The sequence below is a fragment of the Balearica regulorum genome, chromosome 5 (assembly GCF_011004875.1).
Source record: "Balearica regulorum gibbericeps isolate bBalReg1 chromosome 5, bBalReg1.pri, whole genome shotgun sequence".
Lineage (NCBI taxonomy): Eukaryota > Metazoa > Chordata > Aves > Gruiformes > Gruidae > Balearica > Balearica regulorum.
The window spans coordinates 41,563,886-41,581,706 of NC_046188.1; the positions used below are offsets into that span (position 1 = coordinate 41,563,886).

A 17,821-nucleotide genomic window follows, 5' to 3' on the forward strand; every position below is an offset into this window, starting at 1 on the left:
GCATCTCAACCAGTCCTCAGAGAGTATAACACACTTTCAAGCATGGCATTGGAAGTGATTTGCAGATCTCTCTTTCTGACAAGGTCTAAGATCAGTTCTCTGTCATGTGCTTCTAGCACATGCAAGGAAATTATTGGGCCATCGTTGGCTTTAAGACCATGGTGTTCCTTTTGGGATCAAGTGACTGGGGAGAGACTGAAAGAAAGTAAAGCTGCATAGATACGTGTCACATTTTCACCCTCAAACTAGAGATGCATTTTAAAAGAGAGAACTCAAGTTAAAAATAAAGTTGAGTGAAATTAAAGTGCAAAGTGCAAGCAAAAGGAAATTAAAGTGTTATACTGGGTGTAGTATTGAATCTTGTACCTTTTGGGGCAGAGTTCCCTACATACACTGCGCATGTTACTGTTTTTTGTAGCTGGGCAGGCAGATCTCTTCAGCACTGAGCACCTCACTGGAGTTTCTGACTTCCTAGGTGACCATGGGTACCGAATATGAAAAAGATCATATCAAAAAGCTGCAGGAGCAGCGCATGTCCATGCAAAAGAAAACCTTTACGAACTGGATGAACAATGTCTTCTTCAGGAATAATGTAGGTAGCTCCTTCAATTTGAGGAATTTTTCTGGTTTTTATTTCACCCACTGTATTCTTTATTTTTTGTTATTTTTTACATATTTTTCCTGCATGTTGTCATTACACATATATGCAAGCAAAGGCGGCTTTGACTAACCAGAGCGCTCCAGCCTGTCTCTCTTACCTTACGTCTGTCTCCATTGTCCATGTTACCAGTCTTCCCTGAAATCAGGGTTCCCATTTGTAGACTCTAAACCCTGTCATGTTGTGATGTCTACTGTATCTTGGTGATCATCTCAGAGGAAAATCTTTGCTCTTCTTTTTTCCTATAAGTAAAGTATCTGCAAATGTCTGGATTTCCCCAAACACTGCTCAATTCTTAATTGCCTGGCCAAAATTTAAGACCTTCTGCTTTGCCTGATCAGTCCAGCTTGAGTTGCGGCTCAACGGCTCTGAAAAAGTTGCCTTAAGTCTAGCAATTGCAGACATACTAACATGCAAGTACAGACCACTTTGTTTTCAGTAAGTCTCAGACTTCCAAAAAGGTTTAGAGCTAGCGTACAGTTGGTTTGTGTGTGCAAGGTAACTCCAATGTGTTCCAGAAGTCTCCAGACTTACTGCAGATGAACTCATTTCAGGCACAAATGATGTAGCTGTGTCACAGTAGGGAATTACATCATCCAAACCCAATTCTCTTTTCTAGAGTCTGTTGTTGATATTAATGAAAATGGACCTTGGCAACACCAAGCAGAACCAGACCTCTTGGTTAAATTCTAACTCATCACTATTATATGATGTTTCAGTATTAGATGCATTATTTTTTTTCAGTGTAATGCTTTAAGTTGGTGATTGGTGCAAAGGCAGCCTCAGAGCACAACAAACTTTGAAATTTATTTTTATTACTGTGAGAGAACAACTACAAAACACATTTTCATTTTGCCACCTGTAGAAGGTTAGGTTTTTATGGAGTGGGAAATTGTTTCTGTTTAGCTACAGATAAATATATATACTTTCTCATTTTAAAACCACCTTCAAGTTCAAAGATTAAAATGTCAGTCTTAACTTCCTGCACAGTACTTATTCATGTATCATAAAAGCATAGGGGAAAAAACCCTGCGAGAGCTTTCCAAACCATATACGGTAAGAAATGGTGCAGAGACTGACAGCTTATCTAGGTCTTCTCAGCAATGTAGTCTCAGCTTTTCAACACACACTTCAACGTGACTGGATCATACTGCAGGACACTGCAGTAGTCTCAGTTGCGCTCTTGACTACTTCAAGTCTAGCACTAAGGATGCTATTGGATTGAATTTGTTAAGCAATCTCTGATTGGTATCTTTATGAGAAGAATGATGCAACAAAGCTATTAAAACTATTGATGGGTGAGGCATAAAGCAGAGATATGTGGTCTGTCTCTTCACAAATTTAAATGGAACTATTCTTCATTTACACAAGTGTCACTGAAAATAGCAGCTTTAATTTTTTTTATGGTAATACACCATAGGCAGAACTTTAAGTTTATTTAATATGCAAAAAGAAATAAAGTTGGCAAGTAAACAGGGAGTTTTTCATGGAGATGGTCAGTGAAAGTTGTAAATTCTTGTTCCATACACAGTACAGACAAAGTCTCTCTGAGTTGCTTTTATACTTCCAGTGTTTTCTTCTTTCTCTGGAGAAACAATCTATTAAACTGATTGATAATTGGTCAGGAACCAAAAAGTGCATGTCTGTTACTTGTCCTTTTTTTGTCCCACCTACATGTAACTATTCTCTGAATTAAAAAAATACTACTTCAGAATTTTGGGGTTTGGGGGGTTTTTTGTTTGTTTGTTTTGAAGACAAAAGGATTATTTACCTTGATTTCAAAATCACAGTAAATTATTTTTCGGTGTGTGGTATGGTTTTAATGTCACTTCTTGATGGCTAGTGGCATAAGGCCAAAAGGAAACACCCAAGGCAAGTTCTTGTTAGGTCAGAGTACACACTGTCATGTTGTATCACCTAAGCACTGGGTGACCTCACTGCTGGCAGCAATGAAATACATTTTTGTAAAAGATCTTAATCTTTTGCTTAGTGTGAGACTCTGGCTAAAAATACGGAGACTTTGGGTGGTAGTGCAGGCCTAAGCAGGATGTAACAGACTTTGTTGAGACTATGGAGTAAAAACCATGTCATCGAATACGATTATCAGCTCAATTTTTAAATGAAATGCATTGCTGAGAAAAAAAAGTTGAGATGATTCATTTGAATTGAAATAAAAAATGTCAGCCCTTCCAAAATGTTTGATTTTGAAAATGCTGATTTTTATTTTTTTTAAAAAATCTCTTGCATTTTATTTGCTCAGTTGTGGGTTGTTTGGTTGGTTGGGTTTTTTAAATTCAGCCTACTTTCATAAATAATGTCAGTCCTCCTGCAAATCCATTTTTTTGTGACTTAAGATTCATCACTTTTCACATACATGCACTGGCATACAGAAGACTCAGTGAAACAGAAAGATGATGTCGTTTGTTTAGTATTAGAAGTAGAGGGTTCTGTGGGCCAAACGTTCAGCCAGAGTCTGTATTGACTGACTGGTCTTTGCAGGTAAAGGTTGAGATAGAAGATATTTACACAGACTTGAAGGATGGCATCTATCTCATGCAACTCCTGGAGCTGCTCTCTGGAGAAGCTCTGCCCAGACCAAACCGGGGAAAGATGAGAGTGCATTTTCTAGAGAACAACAGCAAAGCCATCACATTTCTGAAATCCAAGGTAGGTTAATACTGGTATCAGAGATCACAACAACTTATGTATGTTACTGACTAATTACAGTATTACATTCATTATAATTTCCCCCTCTAATACACAATAAGATATTCTTTGAAGACAGACCAGGGGCTTTATTAAAAGAAAGTCATCGGATGTGAATTTCTTTGTTATTTAAGTAACATGACTTAAACAGCTAATTTTCTCCCAAAACAATTCACACCTAAATGAAAACGTACTGCATTTGTATATCTTTCTGGATGTTATGTTTTCCCACATCTTGGGGGAGAGCAAACATCATTGGGCAAAGTTGAAGCCACTTGGTATAAAAATGGAGATTTTTAGAGCTCTGATTTTAATAGTTTCAGCAAGTCATTGCAGTAGTCTTATTTATTCCAGTTGTGCATCCTCATTTCAACGACAAGTTAGTATGTCTTTTTTTTTTTTTCTTTTCCAAGCAAACAATTTATTGTAGACCTCTTGAAAATCTCTGCTATGAACTCCAAAGCAGCAGAGGCGTTTAGTAGCAGTAGGTGTGGGAAAGTATATAAAGTCTGGATTTTTGCTAATTACAAACCAAATGCAATAGAGCACAGGGCTCCAGATAACACGTGCCTGCTAAGTGTACCCACCGTGTAAGGCCCAGTGGTATGCGCGTCTCCAGGCTCTGCCAGCTGGACCAGGCAGCCATCACTTGTGTGACATGAGTCCAGCCTCCAGAGATGGGATCATGCAGATTGCAGGAGCCACTGTAGCATTCTCAGGCTTCTTGAAAACATACCGCCTTGTTGGCATAAGCTACAACCCTGCTTGCTGCTCAAGTGATAGTGGAGAAGGCAGCCATGGCTTGTTTACTAGGATGTTTGTACTGCTGGTGAGCCCAAGAGCTATACGCTGACGAGCTGACTGGAGACCAGACAGAGGAGATGGTCTCGGAGTTTGCCCTGCCATCACTCCTTTGGAGGAAAGGAGCACTGAACTGTATTTCTTTCCCCTCCTTAACTACCAGTTTTCAAAACCCTTCTAGGAACTTTAAATCTTTGAGAACACTGTCCCTTTGTCAGGCTTTTGCTGAAACTCATCCTTGGTGCACATGAAACCTAGGGTGTGAGCATGGGAGCTCACAGGTATATAGGCAAATGAAGAGATCACACAAAACCTGTTTCCTTAAGAAAACGGCCTGAACATCATCTTCAATAACAGTTTGTAACACAGATTATCTCCTTCAGAGAGCTGGGTATGAGTAGTTTTATGCTGAATGGATATTGGTTTATTAGCAGGTACAAGTGAAAGTGATTGGTCCTGAGAATATTGTAGATGGTGACAGAACCTTAATCCTGGGACTTATCTGGATCATTATACTGCGATTTCAGATTTCATCTATCAAACTCGATAAGGTAAAACAGTGTCTTTGTCTTTCTGCCTGATTAGAGTATTTCAGAGACTAGTTTCAGGCCAGCAAGGACCATTTTGATGATGTTTCCAAACAGTTTTGATCATGCACATCTTCTAATATTAACCAGTTAATCAGCCAGCAATTTCTAAAAGCAATTGAATCCACTTTATAGTTTCTCAGAGACAGAAAACAGTAACTTGGAGATAGATAGGATATTCATATTCCTCACTCTCTTCCATAAACTTTTCACTGGCTTTTGACTCCAGAAAGAATTTCTCTGGTGACAGTTCTCTATAGATTTGAACTGCATGATGCTCATTTGCTCTTTCTCTGAAGAAAAGTATTCTTTTTTAAATTATTTAACATATACTCCAAGTACATGAAAGATCCTATAAAGGTATTATGAAATCAAAGTTGTTAATTTTCTAACATTTGACCTGGATACATTATATTTTGTTTCTGAGTTCTAGTTCACAGCTAAGGAAGCAAATAAACTGAGCTTTGCTTTCTACATGATTTGTACAAACCTTGCAGAAGAGGAATATTTAAAAACTTTTTAACACCTGCATTCAACATTATAATTTCTGAGTTCATTAATTTCACTTTTACTTAATAGAAACTTCTATTTTCATGTTAAATCATTCTACCTTCATGGCAGTTACAGTCTGCAAGATATGACTTTGAGGGAATTTGTGAATAGGACAGAAGTAATACAAAGTGATCTTTGAAAACAGAAGCGTAAAAGCACTGATGCTACTTTCATATATTGTTCACACTGATTTTTCTTTTCCCTGCTTACTTCACAGGAAGAATTTGGAGGCAGAGCTGATGTTCTGTTTGCCAATGAAGCCTTACTACTCTGGTGTCAGCATAAAACTGCCAGCTATTCCAATGTGAATGTGAAAGACTTCTCCAAAAGCTGGAGTGATGGGCTGGCCTTCAACGCACTCATACATGCTCACAGGTAAGATCTGATGGATCAGTTCAGGAGGCGTTGTTCCTTGCTGTTTCTAGCTCCAGCACAAGTTGTTCCAGGGTCTGAATTACAAGTATTTGCCAAGAAACCATCAAATTCTCTGTTTGCCCTTTCTCACTGAAGACTGTCGTTTCTTACATGGATATTCTCTCTCTGAGGAAGGAAGGACCAAAAGCTCCTGCTTGGAAGTTCCTTTAGTTGGGTATAAAATTGAATTTCCAAGGGAATATCACACATCTGAAGAATGCTGCTCAGTATTTGATTTTAGCCCCTCAGTCATGTTCCCATTGCTTTTTTTCAAAAGTTAGTATTTTAGAGACTGGTGTTATTGTATGAACTTTGTGAGCATGTATGCCTTCTGGTTCAATAGTAACAAAGTAAGCAACCTCTCAGGCCCTTTGAAAAAGTGTGAAGAAAACAGCTCAAGGCAGGAGAGAGAAACCACCTGGGAGAACTTTGAACATTTCTCCCATTAACAGTTCTGCTACATTTTCTGGCAGGATACTACAGTGGGATCCTGTAACTTCCCCAGCTGGGAATCTCCTCCCTTTTCAGAATTGCCTCTCCAGTGGGCTTTGGTTTTCACCCATCAGTGAAGCGGAGAAATAAGTGAAGGGCAGAGATTTGCTGGCAGTGGTAGTTCAATTTTATAAGGGACAATTTTTCTTCCTGCTTTGTAGGCAAGGGGCAATGCTCTTGAATGAAGCTCAGGGTCAGACACAGTAATTTCAGTGTTAATGTTACATTCCTTAGTCTAATAAACAGTTTATGGTTTATAATCTAAAAGAACTTATGACAAACATAAATCTTTCTTTCCCTCCACGCCCTGCTCTTCTCCTTGCCCAGGCCTGATCTTATCCACTATAGCTCACTGCGGCAGGACCAGCCCATCAAAAACCTGAACAATGCCTTCGATGTTGCTGAGAAAGAGCTAGGAATCAGCAAACTGCTTGATGCTGAGGATGTGGCAGTACCCTACCCAGATGAGAGATCCATTATGACTTATGTGTCACTCTATTACCACTACTTCTCCAGACTGAAACAAGGCCAGACAATACAAAAGCGACTTACCAAAGTAAGTACTTTTCTATCTTCAGAAGTTAAAAGTAAAATACGTAAGGCTAAATTTATGTTGGAAATTTTTTTGGTTTTGGTTTTATTTTGTGCAAGCTCAATTTCAGGATCATTTGAACTGAATCAAATGGCACAGCCATTTGAAAGACCTTTTATCGTCACTTGAATCTTGAGAAGTGTCTGTAGAATCTCTGATTTCTAAAGGGGATTGCATTTATCTCACTGAAAATGAATCCCTTTTTGACCTTACAGTTTCTGTTTGAGAACTGATGTGGCTCCACGGCAGCTTGAAGCATACAGATCTCATTAATCTTGGGAGGATTACTGCTAGGCAAAAGCAGATGTAGTCAACAATTTTCTGACATACTATGAAAGATGATCCCTTAAACTGTGAGACTACTTTGGATTTTTATTTCCTGTGAAAATCCTCATCCTTACTCTCTAACTACTTAGTCAAGTATGAAATACAAAAACAAACAAAAAAAGACATGAAAAATGAAGGGCTGCAAAAGAAGGGGAAACACTCCTAGGGAAAAAAACCCAAACACCAAAGCTAAAAGAAATTTTTTTTCAGTTTGCACATACATTTGGTCTCACATATGATCATGAGTTATATTAAAAACTACCTGCATCCTGTTGATGGACAATTGAAGGAATTTTGTAGTTATTCCACTGAAGATCACTTTCCTTGGAGAGAATTTCTTTCCTACCTTCAGAATAATCTATTCTGGTTTTGTAAAAAATACAAAACAAATAGCCCGCAGAAAACCTACACACCAAGGATGGGTCCTACATGAACAGCTGGACTCACAGAACTGCCTGTGCAGTTGAGAGAGGGAAAATATTGCTTAATGGGAGGCACAAAAATCCAAACTAAGACTTCCCTGGTGGTGACAAGGTGAAAAGTTTTTGCAAAGCAGGGTTTGCTCAGCTAACAAAGTGGTCTGGGACAAGAACAAGAGGATCTGGAAACATCTATCATAACAGTGACATTCTCTGAAGAAAACCATTAGATGAGAGCAGGACTTTGAATTCGGTCAAAGATTGGGCATCGATGAGGAGAGTGGGCAGTAGGATTTGACTGGTCTACATGTGAGTCTCTGGATTTTGGACAGGAGACATTATTTTTCTTCTAATAAACCTGAAATAGTCCTTGAGTCACCAACCATGTATGAGAGGAACAATAAGGATCAAATAGGCCATAATTTTGTATTATGGTACAAACCAGGAAGAGTATTTCTTACTCTGTACTTTTTCAGTTCTTGTTGTGCTCCATAGTTTTTTCCATTTTGTGTAAGTATATTTATTCTTTCTTATCTCCCTCTTTCCCTTCACCTGCTTCTTCTCTTTTTGCCTTCTTCCTTATTTTTAGCCTGTCTCTAATATTGCATTCCTGTCTTCCTGCATTTATGACACACACAAACATTCAGAAGGAGAATGAAAGAGATGTTAATCTCTTCTTGTCCTTAGTCCCCTCAAATAGGCAGCTCTGAATTTACTAATAGGATTGGGGAGGGAAGCCTGAGTGTGTCAAGGAAGCCTTTGAGTTCAGACTAAGTGTGTGACCAGGATGGCAGAGAGAATCAGCTTGGGGAGGTAAATCTCCTTTCCCCTTCCCATGTGAGGTGACCATGCACTTGCTAGGATCTTTCAGCGAGAACTGGGTACGATGGCAGAAAATACAGAAGGGAGCCCTGATGTCACGGGCTGCTTTTCCTGCACTAAAGGTTGGTGCTGTTTTACTCCTCTTCCGACACTGTGACACTTATTCATTGCCAAGTGCGCTTTCTGGTAGGTAAAAGCAGATTACGACTTGCAGGGACTGGGTCTTTGCTCAGTGCCACCTCCCTTACTAATCTGCCTGGCTGGAGCAGGTGGGCTCAGAGGAATGATAGAGGCAGACAACATTGTTCAGCACTAAACCTGACGTCTGCAGGAGGGCTACTAAGTTAGGGCAAGGAAAACATATAAAGTAAAAAGAAAAAGATGGAAAAAATACAAAATGGAAAGAAAGGATGATTTCATTCTAACACTGTTCATTTCATTATGAATTTCATTCTTGCTCCAGTATTTACCTAAACTTGAAATAAAGGCAGGTCAGACCACAAATGAAACAGATAATGCCCTGGACTTGGAACATCAGTACGGAATCAGTTAACATCCTGTTTGTCAGCCAAATCCCTATTTGGCTATGAGACATCCTCTAATAATTTATATAAAGAGAAACAGCTCCAACAGGAGAGATTGAGAAGGGGCCGTTTGACCACAGTCTACTGTGGGCATGTGAGAAAAATCACGATCTTGTCACATGGTCTCCTAACAGCCTAAGATGGTGAAGCTAAGAGGGTGTAATTGCATATTAGATGGGGTAGAATTGGTTTGGGTTTAGGAATGAGAAGAGGGAAAAAAAAAATAAATCTTTTTTTTTTCCATTGTGAAACAAAAAATCCGAACCCTTAGTTTGGGAATCTTGTTTCTAGTTAGCCCGCATAGGAACTGCTGACAGTCTCCATGTGCATGCTGCTTATTCCAAAATTAACCTTGTCTTAAATAAAAATTGAAATGAGACATTAAATAATATTTATTTATCTGTGTTTTATGGAAGGTTATTCTATGATTTCACCTGGCCTCAGATGTGACAGCTATCACCACATTGGTATAAAAATGTGATAACTCTGGCAACTTGCTTGTTAAATACTATTTTCCTGACACATATTCAACTATTTGAATCCTAATTATGAAGATAGTGTTTTCTGTTCACCCACCTTGCTTCATATGTGGTTTGTAACTTCATATTCCCATCACAGATCATGTTCTTCCTGAAGGAGATAGATGACTTGAAACTTCTATATGAGCAAATGGTCTCTGACCTCCTGAAATGGATTAAGCAGAAGGTGACAGAACTAGATGACCGTCACTTCCCCAACTCTCTTCAGGAAATGTGGCTGCTCGTGGCCAACTTCAAGACATTCCGCACTGTGGAGAAACCCCCCAAATATCAAGAGAAGGGCATAATTGAAGCTCATCTCTTCAACATCAGGACCAAGCAGAGAGCCAACAACCAACGGCCATACTTGCCCCCAGAGGGGAGAACGCTGCAGGATGTGGAGAAGTACTGGATTATCCTGGAAAAGGCAGAGCATAGCCGGGGAAAAGCACTGCAGAAGGAGATGCTGAGGTTAGAAAGGTTGGAACAGCTAGCCCAGAGGTTCCTGAAGAAGGCAGTCCTGCGTGAGTCCTACTTGGAAGACATGAGGAAAGTGATTGGGAAGCAGGACTTCTGGCCGGAGAGCGCGGACAGGATGGAGGCTGCCAGTAAGAAGCTGGAAGCCATTGTGGCAGATGTACTCCCCAGGAGAGAACGCTTCACAGCTTTGGATGAAATGGCTACAGTCATCAGCCAGGAGAACTATCATGGCAAAGATCAAATCGTGAAGAAGTGAGTGACAGTCATGAGACTGTGTAGTGGTGGAAGTTGAAATTAGTGGAAATTCTGTGGTGTGGTGGAAGAAAATGAATTGTAGCTATGAGTTACAGGTCTGCTCCTCATGAGAAGAACTGGCAGGAATTTCTTCTACCTGTGAACAGTTTCAGCAGATAAGACAAATGCTTCATCTTCTTTAAAATTTTAATTTTTTTTTTCTTGAATGATCAAACCCTCAGACTGATTTCTGGTGAAAAATATTTTTAAGATATTTTCATTATATATGAAAATACCAGTTCTGCCAAAAATTCTATCTTTCATCAAAAATGTTTAGAGGGATACTTTTTTTTTTCCCCCAGATCAACACATTTCTTTTTCAGTGTGTAGTTTGGGGATATACAGGTTAGTTAAGGCACAAAGTCTTCTCAGATTGACTCCAGTTTGGAGCAAATCTTGAGAAATTATGTCTTCTCTGATTATCAGTGTAGCCTGATTTGGGAATGGCTAAGAATGCCATACAAATAACTTCTCTTGTGGTATTTCAGTGCTTTTCTATGTTCAGACAAAATCAGAAACCTGTGCGAAAACTAAGAAAAACATTTACAAAAGAGTAAATCAAAGTCTTTATGAGATCAGATTGTGACTCGTATGGTTTAGATTAATTTTTACTCTAAGCAGCCATTTAAAGACCACTTCTTTTATTCCAAGCCTTTCTATTGTATCAAATGAAAGCAATGTGGGATGTCAGGTATGAGGATCCATAAAAAACATTGTCTAAATTTAAAAAGTCAATGACAGTTGATGTGCTAGTCAAAATTCCTCTCCGTGATCACACTAATTAGATAACAATATTGCTTTGACCTGTTTTGTGATCATGGTCTGTCCTCTTGCGCTACTGGCGCAAGAGTTGCGTTTGTTCATTTAGCTCTTCTAAAGCTGCAAGCACTGAGAATCTCTCAGTGCTGCCCAAAGCCTTTGGTCCAAATTGGTGATTTCTCTCCCTTCCTTTGTAGGCAAAACAGCATTTCAAAGCAATGGCAGGATCTTCTGGATCAGCTGCAGAGACGACAACGCTCCCTGGGTACAATGCAGGAAATTCTGGGCCTCCTAAGGGACATTGATGCCATTACGGAGGAGCTGAAAGAGCTGCAGGTACTGAGCCCTCTCCACCAGCACACAGCTTGCACTGCTACCAGTGTGTGTCCCTAAAAAAGCCCCCATGTTCCAGGGACTGCCTGGTGCTAACAGAAATAAGTCTATCAGCTATAGAGAAAATACACCATTTTTACTTAGACGCATTTTAGTTCACCATTGCAGGTAACTACCTGAGAAAAAAGTCTTTGTTACAGAGGATCTCTCTAATCAGAAAGCCAGGTATGGTATTACAGGGCATGCACTGCAGGTTCAAGTTATGTAGTAAAATAAAGAAGGAAAATAGTCTCACCTAAATTTAGAAGTGTAAAAGCAAAAGTGGAATAAAACAGCCTCCTTTTCCCATTCCATGTAATTAGTCTGAATTACCTTCTGGAAGTACCTCCAGTGATTATACAGGTGGGGACTAGCTCAGGTATATGTCTGACTTCCAGATATCTAAACTTGTGAGAGAGAAAAGTTCCACTGTAAATGCACAGTGATTGCTTTTAGCAAGAATTACCAAGTGTTACCAGAGTGTCAAAGCCCAAAGTCTTCTCTTTAGCATATAACTGGTTTCATACTGATTTTGTAATGACACAAAGTATATATGCATCCTCTGGTCTTGCCTTGTCTTAAAGACAGAAAAATCCTTATGACTATGGGTTGCCTTGTACCTAAGTTGAAAGAGTCAACATGCTATATGAAGTTATGAATTTCAAATTAAAGATAAGAGCTATCTGTAAATTATGAATCTTTCTGTCCTAGTGTTAATAAACAAAGAACACCTAATGGTAATAGTGTTGGAACCATGATAGCCTGAGGATATGGGAGAAGATTGGTGAGGAAAGATGACATCTTACAATAGGATTGATAATTGTATCCATTGATACAATTAGGAAGAGGACAGACTTAAGAACTTGGTACCTTTATCACCCACCAATTAAATATTATGAAGTATTTATTTTCATTATTTAGAGGGCAAAGGCAAGTAAGTTCCTCAAAAAAACCCCAACAAACCCAAAACACAGTGCAATCAAAACATACCACAAAATGGGATATTGTAGAATTCTCCAAATACAGACTGTGAATCAATCTGCCTACAGAAGGGTGTATAGCAAAGGGCTATTCCTTGCACCCACAAATTCTGAGACCTTGAGTGCTTAATCAGTAGAAATAACTTAGGTGTGAAAACAGATGCTTATTTGAAGAGACCATTACTTGCACTGCAGTAGATAGAAACTCTGGATTGTTGCTGTTAGCTTGTGAAATTGAAAGAAAAGTATGATTCCTCTAATTAGGCTGCTTTTCAGCTGTACCTAGCTCAAATCATTCTTTTACATTTTGAAGCTATGAAAGTCAACAGGAACCTTTCAACTGATTTCTTTGTACTGAGCCCTGGATGCACTCTCTGCCAATGCCTTTTGTTTCTCACTTTGTTTGCAGGTGCTAGTGAATTCCCAGGACTGTGGGAAGCAGCTCCTGGAAGTAGTAGATTTGCTGCAGAAGCACAACTTGGTTGACTCGCAGATCTCTTCCTATGATGACAGATTGACACACATCACCCAGAGGACAGCGGAAATCAGCAAGGACAGCACAGTTAAACCAGAAGTGCTTTATGCAAAAGTTCAGATGCTTCGTCAGCTGTATCAAAATCTTACAGCTCTGAGCAAGTTGCGGTAGGGCTATGCTTATGGCTCTGTTCTTCCTGAGGATGGGCAATCACTCCCTTAATCAGAAGACGCAGCTTCCCAGCATTTGAAATATTTTATTTCTCCATTTATAAAGACATAACACAAGCAACTTGAGTGTCTTGATGCAGTTCACTGAAAGAGATCACTCGCTTTCATAGATGAAGAATAGCTTCATTCTCAGCATTTATTATGACTTACTTTGTGAAGTCTGAATAGCATGTGATTATCTCTTCATCTCCTAGAGAAAGAAGGAAATGTAATTTTGTTTCCTTTGTTGTCTTCCATGAATAAATTATCTATGACAAAGAGGAATCAAAGCCATTCAAATCTTGGATTTTCTAAACTCTTCTTTGATTTTGCTACCATTGTCTTCCTGGGATCCTAATTCTGACTGAGATATACTGTTTGTTTCTTTGTTTCAGAAAATCTCAGCTAGAAGAGGCTTTGAAGCTTTTTGAGTTCTTCCGTGACTGCAAAGAGGAAGAATCATGGATCTCTGACAAATGGAAGCTAGCAAGAACAACAACGTTAGGGAAAGATGTCAGCCAGATTACAGCCTCTATTCAGAAGCACAAGGTATCTTACTTTGCTGGTGGTGCCTTGTCTTTCTATTATAGCAAGCTTTTAGAACGTCTGTGTCCTTCAGTTCAGTCAGTGCAGCACTTACAAGAAAGCTGTCAAACCACTCATTATCTCAAGTGTCATGACCAGTGTTTGGAATTTTAAGAGTAAAAAGTATAGCATAGGGATTTTTCTCCAAGAGGGGAAGGAAAGGGTAGAGAGAGAAATTGCCTTATATTGGACTATAAGTGCAGCTTCTAGTGAAGACAGTGGCCTCCATATTAGCTCACTTTGGATGGGAGGAAAATAAGAAGGTTGCTAGTTTTTGTTTTTCCCACCCACCTTTCCTGGCCAACAGAGATGTGGGGAAAGAAAGAGATGGTGAAAAGACGACAGATATCAGCAGGCAGGATGGATAACATTGCGTGAGCTTACAAATCTGTTACCACTTTCCCCAAAAGCTTGCTGTGGGGTCTTATCAAAAGTTTACTTATATGAGTTACTGCCTTCTTATGGCAAAGAATCACTGTGAAGAAGTTAAGAGACCTGTGGCCTTGAGAACTTGCATGACAAAGCTGAAACAGGAGCCACTTCTGTAATTTTAATATACACTTGTGTGTATCTGTGTATTTGTTGCTTATTGAAGGCATAAGACAGATGAAGTGGTGGATGACAAACAAGTATCTCCTTCAGAGAAGACTGCATAACAAGTTTCACGTCAAAAGCAAAAAGTATGACAGTAACTTGTGTGTGGGGAGCCAAGGGGCAATCATTTCCGGGCTCAGGGAAAAGTCGTAGGCAAAGGGCTCTTGGAAACATGTATTACAGCAGCGGAGAACAGGACCTCCTCTTCGCTCTCAGCTGGTGGGGAGTGAGTTGCACTGACATGTCTCCCATCCTTCTCCTAGGCTCTTGAAGTGGAGTGCAATTCCCACAGGGCTGTATGTGCAGATGTGATGAGGAGAGGCTTGGAGCTGAGCCAGAAGAACCCCGCACACCAAGAGGACATTCTGAGGCAGACGGACAACCTCCAGAAGTTGTGGCAGCAGCTCCAAGATGAGGTGGCTGATCGCAAAAGCCGCCTGCAGGCAGCGGCTCTCATCAAACAGGTAAGCAGGGCTCTGCTGTGGTGTGCGATATGGGGGACACAGATGCGGTTCAGTTCTGCCTCATACCCCCACATGCAGGGCAACAGTGGCAGGAAGCCTTCAGGTGTCAGTCTTCAAAAAGATGTCCAAAAAAAAAAATCTCAACCTTCCTGCAAGCCAGCCAGGCAGGAGATTTGAGCAGCTGGGAGTTGCTCTAAATTAAAAATGCTAATGGAAATAGCTCACATAATAGTGTTGATGCAGAGTCTTTTTTGAGGGTGGGATCTGGGTAGCTGTGTGACATTTTTCTAATGTGAAAAAAAAAAATGCCAAAACCCAACAACAAAAGAAGCATGCTTTAAGATTTGGATCGACCATGAACTTCCCAAAGCCTGGGAAACATTTGACTCTGCCATTCTGATCTACGCTTCTACACCTACAAACATTCATACATCTGCAAACGAAGAGCTCTTATAAAAGCAGCATTCACAAATCACATCACATAATCTCAGGTGTTTTTATTCTGCTTTTCCTGTTTTTTGTTGAGTCTGTTGTTCCTATGAGACACTTGAACAAAGCTTAACAGCTTTGCTCTGGACAAAGTCTAAATTCTTTGTTCTGTCTAGTAAGTTTAACATCATTATGGTGTTTTAGTTCTTCTTTCTTTTTCCTTCACTACTATGGATTGTCTTTTTTTTCTGTTGTACTTTTATATCTCAAAATCTTGTTTTGCTTTTTTACAACCATAGCCAGGCAGACTGCAAATTCTGGAAAACAGAAGAAAGCTTTTGTTGTAGATGGAGTTCATTGTTTGTTGTTGGACTATTCCTTAAAACCTTTAGAAAATATCTGTTGGAATTATGTGCTACCAATATCATACTGTTGGTAGTGGTTCCTTTTACTGCTGCTTTTAAGCACCATAAAGTTTTAGTTAGTTAGAAGTTTTTAAAGAGTTGTATAGGCAATCCTTGAATCTCTTTACTCACTGTGATTCTGTGAATGACCTGTGCTTGGTGTGATCACAAAATACATCACAGATTTAGAGTTACCTTATTCATAGCTTTCACAACACCTGGAAGTAATCTTATAGCTACAGACCTAACGGCATTTCATAATTTTCAAAAGAGGAAGGAGCTGGATATGATACTTCCATGATGAAACTAAATGTTTTCTTCCCTGTGTTCCTTCAGTACTTTGCTGACATTGACGAAGCAAATTCATGGTTGCGAGAAAGGCAGCCCCTTCTGACCAGCAAGGACTATGGAAAAGATGAATCGAGTGCTGAAGCGTTGTTGCATCGTCACTTGCGCCTGGAGAAGGAGATTGCAGCCTACTCCTCTGAGATGAGACGCCTGAAAGAGCAGGCTGACATTGCAGCAGGGCAAGCTCCAGCTGCAGTAAGTAGATGAAGGGTTGTGTCATATTTTGTGGAAGAATGAAATGGGTTTTTAATTATGTAAAATATTTTTATTTTGCCAGAATAGAATATTCCAAATGACCTAAACAAGAACATTTTTTTAATTCAGAAGAAATTTTTAATTAAAATTGAGGCAAATTTCAGATGACAAAAGTTCATTGGCCACTCATAGCCCACCTGGTTAGTGTTCCATGAAATGCTAAAAATATGCCTGTCTATATTAGTTCCCTCTACCACTCCTCACAAATACCTTCTTTCTCTTTATTCTCATAACATTATTAATTTCAATCAGCTTTAAAAAGCAGACATTTAATTTAAACACCTTTACAAATTCTTTCTCCATCCTAATGTAGTGATGAACCATCCCACAGCTCCAGCAGCAATTCGTACCATCCCAGGATAAAATATTTAAGGCACATAGGATGAAGTCAACTTCTGCAGATGCCCCTCTTTTTCACTGACTAGATAGGGAGCTTTTGACTTGAGGTCAGCTCATTTGATGACAGAATTCAGGGGAAATGAATTACACATTTCATAGCTTGCTTCTTTCAGACTTCCATGAGCCAAACCAGTTTGAGAGCTATAAGCACCACTTTGGGTCTTTTCTTTACCTCATTATTCCAACATTAATTTTTATTAGAACAAAATACTTTTTTGCTTTCTTATTAAACATGAAAAAGCATGGGACAAGATGGTATTGATGTGCAAATAAAAGCATTTATTCACTGGGGCACTTGCAGGCTTTGAAACCGGTAATGTTCGGGTACTAAAACATCACCACAAATAGAATTGTGAGCATAGCTGATTCCTTGGTTTGTTGGTAATTTTAAAATTTAAAAAACAAAACAAAATCAAAACAAAACCCTAACAACACAACCTTGATGTGGGCATAAAATGAGAATTTTTACTGAATCAATATATTTTAGAATTAGTTAAATCAAACGTCTTCTTTAAACAAAACCGAAATATTTTTCAGTTATTTGGTTCATTTTTTCAGAGTAAAACAAAATAAAAAGATTCAAACAAATACTGGAAATGTTTTGTTTAAAGGGTCAGAATGCTGTGATTTTAACTAGCAAATTGAAATTTTCCTTCCATATGAAATTTTTATCCAAATCAGAATTATTAATCCATTGATTCTGTTAATTTTTTCTTAACAGATGGTGAAGACGGAAGCCCCAAGTGACTTAAATCAAAAGACAACTAAGCTATCATTCAGTCGAACCTGGGCAACATCTGAAAATGCATTCCCTGGAACCTCCAGTCCAGATGTTCATTTTCTTCCAGAGAACATCTGGAAGACCCAAGATGAAATAGATTCACTTTACGAAAATCTACAGAGCATGGCTGAGGTATAGTATCCCATCCAGTTCTTTGCAGTTCACAAAACCAATCAAGTCCAAAGCAATACAAAGTGAGGCTAAGTGCTTTTCAGTTTAATAATGTGCCTCAATCCTGTGAAGTCCTGTGGGACTTCAAGGCTTGAGATTATCATTGAAGTTTTGTATCAAAACACATTTTATATTGGCAAACTTCCCATTTACCTTCTATTCTTTTAGCTTTATCAAGAGTGGATTCTTTTGAGTAATCTTTTCTTTTCCCCTAATGTTTGCTTGCTGCAGCTCCTAAATCTTTGAACTGTCTTACCTGATACCAGAAAAAATAAATAACCATAATCTGCATTCTCCATTTATTACTTTTCACTCCCACCTGCCGCAACCCTGCCCTAAAGAGCAACAAA

The 17,821-nt window shown here is 39.1% G+C and overlaps 1 protein-coding gene across 1 annotated transcript in view; it reads left to right on the forward strand.

The window, feature by feature from the left end:
• The first annotated feature begins 481 nt into the window (after positions 1-481).
• Positions 482-17,821, forward strand: part of SPTBN5 (spectrin beta, non-erythrocytic 5) — a 98,404-nt gene continuing 81,064 nt past the window's right edge. Inside the window, 12 exon segments of the mRNA XM_010305543.2 lie at positions 482-592; positions 3,158-3,325; positions 4,597-4,716; positions 5,522-5,679; positions 6,538-6,766; positions 9,573-10,204; positions 11,203-11,341; positions 12,767-12,999; positions 13,437-13,590; positions 14,484-14,684; positions 15,854-16,060; positions 17,241-17,432. Coding sequence (XP_010303845.2) covers positions 482-592; positions 3,158-3,325; positions 4,597-4,716; positions 5,522-5,679; positions 6,538-6,766; positions 9,573-10,204; positions 11,203-11,341; positions 12,767-12,999; positions 13,437-13,590; positions 14,484-14,684; positions 15,854-16,060; positions 17,241-17,432 — 2,544 coding nt within the window.